The 6,373-nt window shown below is 41.9% G+C and overlaps 1 protein-coding gene across 1 annotated transcript in view; it reads left to right on the forward strand.

The window, feature by feature from the left end:
- shisa8b (shisa family member 8b) overlaps positions 1-6,373 on the forward strand; it is a 32,965-nt gene that overhangs the window by 12,445 nt on the left and 14,147 nt on the right. The window contains exon 3 of the mRNA XM_031843994.1: positions 828-952. Coding sequence (XP_031699854.1) covers positions 828-952 — 125 coding nt within the window. The remainder of the gene's footprint in view (positions 1-827; positions 953-6,373) is intronic.

Here is a 6,373-nt window from a genome sequence, read left to right on the forward strand (position 1 = left end):
GTGTGTGTGTGTGTGTGTGTGTGTGTGTGTGTGTGTGTGTGTGTGTGAGAGGCTGTCACTCTTTTGCATTTCTTGCATCTAACCACAACAAGCCCCGAGTCCAAACATGACCATATTGCAGGAAATCTTGGCCATATGTCGCTCAGCTAAACGGCCGCCAGTCAAACACAGCTGACTGGAATTTATCGTATATAGAGGACACACAGAAATAAACACACACACACACACACACACACTTACACACACAGCTTGAAGATGAGCCACTTTCAATGAAAATGTGTGGAAATGAAAAAAGCATAAACTGACAAAACTACACCCAGTAGTTCAAGATGTTGACTATGTAATGTGACAGGAAAAAAATACCTTGATTTAAGGTCACATGACAGAGAGGGTTTTTAAAATAAAGGCAGCCGCTTCACCCGATTCCCTTCATGAAAAACAGATGCACACACATTCAGACACCTGTACAGTTCAAAACCTTTCACCTGGGATGAGAGGATGTACTGTAAATGTAGTGCTTGATATTGTGTTAGCAGGTGCAGGTGTGTGTGTGTGTGTGTGTGTGTGTGTGTGTGTGTGTGTTTGTGTTTCTGTCAGGGGACCAAATACACATCTGGATACCAGATGATGTTTGTTACTGACAGACGGATCAAGCTGTGCAACGACTCAACAACATAATATTTGTTTTATTTTCAAGTAGAAGGATGACATGAATCAATGTTTTTTTTTGTGCCCCCCCTCCACCATCTTCCTAATTTTTAAGCAAGTAATCAGTGCTCAGACGGCACTCATTTACGTTCAGTGTGTGTGTGTGTGTTGGTCTCTAGGACACTGACAGACCTGCTGAAGCTGCAGGGAGGTGAGGTGAACTCGGTGGAAAACGCCGCGGACAGTTCGCCCAACGGAGAGAGAGCCAACGGCATTTCAGCCAGGATGATGCGCAGTAGGAGTGGTGAGTACTGAGAGAGAGCGTGCACACACACACACACACACACACACACACACACACACACACACACACACACACACAGTTAGCTTCAGGGTAGCATACAATATACTATCAGTGTATCTTAAGTATAGGAAACCTGCATGAGACAGAAGAGAATTCCATCCATCCATTATCCAAACCCGCTCACCGTGCGGTTTATCAATTCCAGCCTGATGTGAGCTGGGATATTCAGGAGTAAAACATATTGTACAGACAACCATTCATAATCAAAAAAATGCTCGCATACATATCCAACAGATGTTAGGGGTCCCAAGAGTGAATTCAAACTGTATGAATATGAGACTGTTTTTTATGTTATTTTATTGTCCCTGTTTAAGACATATTATTTCTATGACTGATGATGACAAAAAGTCAAATCATCTTCAGCAGAAAGTTTTAAATCTCAATTCAGGATCTCAATGTAAATGCAATTGTATCCAGAATACTGGTGATTACACTTCATGAACTACAAAACCTTAAAGTGTAAAAACAACAACCTGATTGTTTTGAGAGTGGCTACTGCTGTTCCCCAACAGAATTGAGACAAGCAAATATATGCCACATGTCCTTACAACACATAAAGCAACACAAACAATCCCTATCTTACTTTTCTTACATAATCACACACACATGCACACACACACACACACACACACACACACACACACACATTACTCAGACTAAAATAATAACTTTTCTTTGGAAAACAAGCGTTCTTCCAGTCTGGAAGAACCCCCCCCCCCCCGACAGGCCTCCCTTTTTCCATTTTGCTATACCTCTCTCTCTCTCACACACACACACACACACACAAACTTAAACTTGCTTTGTGCATTTTTTTTTAATAGCCTGAACACTGTATTGTGAACAATGTTGGAGAAAGCTGCAATGCATTTTGGGGGCAGTTGAGTGTGTCCCGTAAAGTCACGCCTCATACTCAGAAATTCTTGCTGATCTAGTATACATGCGCGCATTTCTCGCGTACACCCAATCCACATACTATGCAGTGTGAACGCACATGCTGTAAAATTGCATACTTAGAAGTATGAATAGTATGTTAGTATGCGATTGCAGACACAGCCCCAGACTACATTTCCTGACTCTAAGAGATGAGATTAAAATCTGGAAAAACACCCAGAGCTCCCAGAAACTCATCTATTGTGCAGATATACTTAAAATCCTACACCATTGAAGTAAATCAGTTTCTCTTCTGCAAAATAAATTTTGCAGCAGCTGTGGACAACTGTGCAAGACCTCCCTTTCATTTTAGGTTAGTTTTTTTTTTTTTTAGTCCTGCTGGCTGTTGTGTGGACACCTATTCAACATCAAACACACACGACTTCACTCAGATCCAACGCAGGACAAAGAGCATTGTAAATGTTATGTCTGTTACACGTTGTTGGAACTGGCTGGTGAGACTTATTTAGGGAGGGCTGAGGGGAGAGGACTGAACAATAGAGCATCTTCATCTGGAAGTAGAACACATACTTGCTGCACGTGCAACACACTTACACTGATTAATTAGTATAATAATAATAATATATCAATTTTCTATAGCGCTTTTCAAAATACCCAAAGACACTTTACAAGACAAACAGAGCAAAAAAAAAAAAAAAGTATGTTAACATAAGCAGGCTGCACCCCTACAGGCAGCATGTGCCATTTCCCATACATTGTCTATACATGCAGATAGAACAACCTGCATGCAGGTACTCGCCACTCTTGAGTATGTTCAGAGCAAGAGTCGTAATAATTTATAATGTTTGGACTGTTGTTTAATTTGGTCATGCAAAAGAGCAACTCACTGTGCATGTGCACGCCCATGTGTATGGATTAGTATGCGGGGTGAACATGTCAGTGCGCATGGGTGTGAGTGTCGGAGGGAAGGAGAGTGGTGTGTTTGATATGACAGCCCCCCCGCTGGGTGCATCTCTCATCTCTTGCTATGCAGAATTTCACACCTTGCTAATGACATGATATTACACACAACATGTGGTGGATGCTTTAAAGTGAGCGTGTCATTGATCATATTCAAAAGGGCAAGCAGATTCATGAGCTGGAACCAACATTTCAAAAAAAAAAAAAAAACATTTTAAAAAAGGCGAAATGTGCCACACCAGCAGCAGCTTCATTGTTGCATCTCCTGAGTAACTGTGAGCAGAGAGTTTGGAGAGTAAGAAGCACAGGCACAAGTTATATCAAGTTGGGATGGAGTGAATAGAAAAAGGGAGTTAGGTGACTGGTCTGTAATCCTCAGATACCACAGACTTTCCCAGCCCTGCAGTTATCAAATCATGAATATTAATGGACATGGATGAGCTCAGTAGCTAACATGATCTCTACTGGCTGTGATGAAATTAGCTGCTCGTTATGCTTGCTTGAAAACAATATCTACAGAATCTTGTGTCATGTCGGCATGACTGTCTACCACTGCTGCTATAGTCAAGATAAAATCCATAGCATGTACAGCGGCTGTCCACAGAAAATTTGTAAATTATGTCCGTAAATTTGGTATGGTAGGATTCATACAGGTACCATTTGGATTCCTGGGAAGTTGAGAGCGTTGCTTGACTCGTTACACATTACTCTTTGAAAAATGAACTGTTATTTTGCTAAGGTCTCAAATACCGTTTCTCCATCAATTTGCGTTTCCTACCTAAACCTAAACCAACCCTTATCCTTACCCTGAGGGTGGGGGCTATAAATTTAAGAGGAGGAAAACACTATTCGCCCCCTCTAAAAACTAGTCCTTTTTGAGTATATCCTGGCCAACATATATTTACATCAACTTTGGAGTTACCAGAGGGTGTATTTCTCCTCTTTTGTTAGAGGCTTGCTGCCTCCCCACACCTCTAACCCCTGCGCCAAGCTAAAATATATCACAGACTGATATCAACCCTCCTTTAAACTAACTACTGATTTTCAAAATTGTAACTCTTTACACATCTCATTACTAAAAATATATAAATCACATCACTGTAAGTTATTATTGCGTTATAGCCCACTTTCTCTTGTTTTCTCTGTCTCTTTCCAAATAATTACTACATGTTGGCTTTTCAGTGACCCTACCATGTTTTCTTCATCCCCCTTTTCTTCCTGAGCTCGCTCCAGCTGTTCCTCCTGTTGCTGCCCTCAAAAAGGGTTTAAGGGATATTTAGTTGTCAACAGTGTACTGGGAATATTTAAATCTCCCACCGCTGAGAACCACCGACTGCTTGAGGATTGACATGATCATCCAGCAGCCTCTGCGGGGCCAGACGTCCTAAAACTACTGCGTGTTTTTCAAGTGCACGGTGGAGTCTTGCAATGAAGCCAACATGCGGCAGAAAACGACGAAGCAAATGTTGGCACGGGACACGAGTGAGTCCACTTCTTAATGTGAAGTGACAGTGTAGCGAAAGGCAGGGGACCTGGCAGAGAAATCAGTGATGATACCTATTGATGCTAATGAGTCCCACATCCATGCACATTAAACCCTCTTCTTCCGAGAGCGGGAAAATGTCCACTGGCTGTTTGCGATCCATAAAAACAGAATGTGGGCTGCTTTAGAACGAATGCACTTCAAAATACTAACTTTGTCTGAAGACCGTCTCCGCCTGTCTACGCCTTGAATTGTTTTTGGTCAAAGCCCCCAGGTTGACATTTGAAGGTCATCACATCATGAACCACCTCCCACCGGTACAAGAGCTGCAGGAATCTTTTTGCTTCCTTTGTCTTAGATACCGAGACTGTGAATTTAAGGTGGCGCACGGTGTTTGATGACTCTGCAAATGCAAAACGTTCCCTAATTGAGCCACGGGACAAAGTGGAACACTAAATAGATTGCCTGGGCAGAAAACAGATGAACAGTATTGGTTTTTCCATAGTAGACAAGATGACAGGCAGAGGCCTTTGGAAAAAGTAATGCTCTTCACACACAACGGTAATTAAACACATTTCAAATGGTTGGAGGCAAGTGTTAAAAGGCCTGCTGCCATTCGCTCTGTGGCTGTCCTTCTCTTTAAAGCTATGTAACTTCTGATTAAAAGAAATGACAAAGTCTTCCTCGTACAACTGAAAAGTTTCATTCAGAAGCAATAAAACACACCGTTGCTAAATTCAACACAATCCATTTGGGTTTTGCTGCTACAGCCTTAACTTGGTCTGTTGTGACCAATAGCTTGTGGTGGCTAGTGTTAGCTAAAGCTAATGTTAGCAAACTTTAGATTGTTGTGTAACAATGACCATGCTGAGTCAGTTAACCTACTTCGTAACTCTTCCGTATACTTTATAGAACGGTAGCGTTAGCATTTACTATTATCCTGTAGTTGTTACAGTGGTAACGGTGAAACAAAGTTACGTGGGCTCGCTGTAAAGAGTGAAATAAAGAATAACTTTTCTATCCTGTGGCTTGTGTTGATTATTCATTTATATCTGGTTAAATGCTAAATTTGCGTCAACACAGAAATCAGAGCTTCTATTTTTTTATATATATTTATATGAGCCAAAAAAGGAGGCAAATATTTGGCCTAAAAGTCTCCAACAATTATGACTCATTGAAGAAAGAAAGCTTGAAGCGAAAAGCGATGACCTATTTATCAAAGACGACTGCAGCAGTAGCATGACCCAGTAACAAATCACTCTTCCTAACACAAATTTCACCTTTTTTTTTTTTTTTCTTACTCAGCTATCAGAAGAGTGCTAGTCTCCTCCAAAATGTTTTCCTGCACTCTCAACTCTTCCCCGGGGGGGGGGGTCATGAGAGGCAAACTACTTATTCTTGTAAATTAATTATCTCAGTTTGAATCTTTGCTCCCCTGTTTGTGTCACGTTGATTATTCCGACCAAAGGCATGTGTACGTACGACCAACTCAGCAGATCAGATGGCACAGAGCGAGGATTATTAAGTGCGTAGGGGTGGGAGAGGATTGTGTTCTTCTGCTCTGACTCTGCTGCAGTAAATGTTGATGCACACAGACTGTCACATACGGTCTCACTAATGACAGACGCGCATACGCACTCTGGCTTTCTAGCTTTATTCCCTGCACTTAAGTCTGCTTATTTGTACCGTCACTCTCTCTCTCTCTCTCTCCCGCAGACACACGGGGACGTTCACATTTCATCTTGGTGTTGATAGACACCACGCACTGCACTCTGTCCTTTGTCACTTTCCCCACGGCACTTGAGACTTGCTTTTGTGTATCGTTTCACACACAAATACACGCTCGGACTTGCACATTCATACGCATAATACGCACCATGTTCAGAAACACATGTTGACCTCAGTGGCTTTCTTTGTGTTTCACGGTCATGAGCACTCACAATAGAATGCCAGTGCCAACAGCAGTACCTATGTATATAGGTGTGTGTGTGTGTGTGTGTGTGTGTGTGTGTGTGTGTGTGTGTGTG

The sequence above is a fragment of the Anarrhichthys ocellatus genome, unplaced genomic scaffold, assembly GCF_004355925.1.
Source record: "Anarrhichthys ocellatus isolate YVR2014 unplaced genomic scaffold, GSC_Weel_1.0 scaffold4, whole genome shotgun sequence".
Taxonomy (NCBI): domain Eukaryota; kingdom Metazoa; phylum Chordata; class Actinopteri; order Perciformes; family Anarhichadidae; genus Anarrhichthys; species Anarrhichthys ocellatus.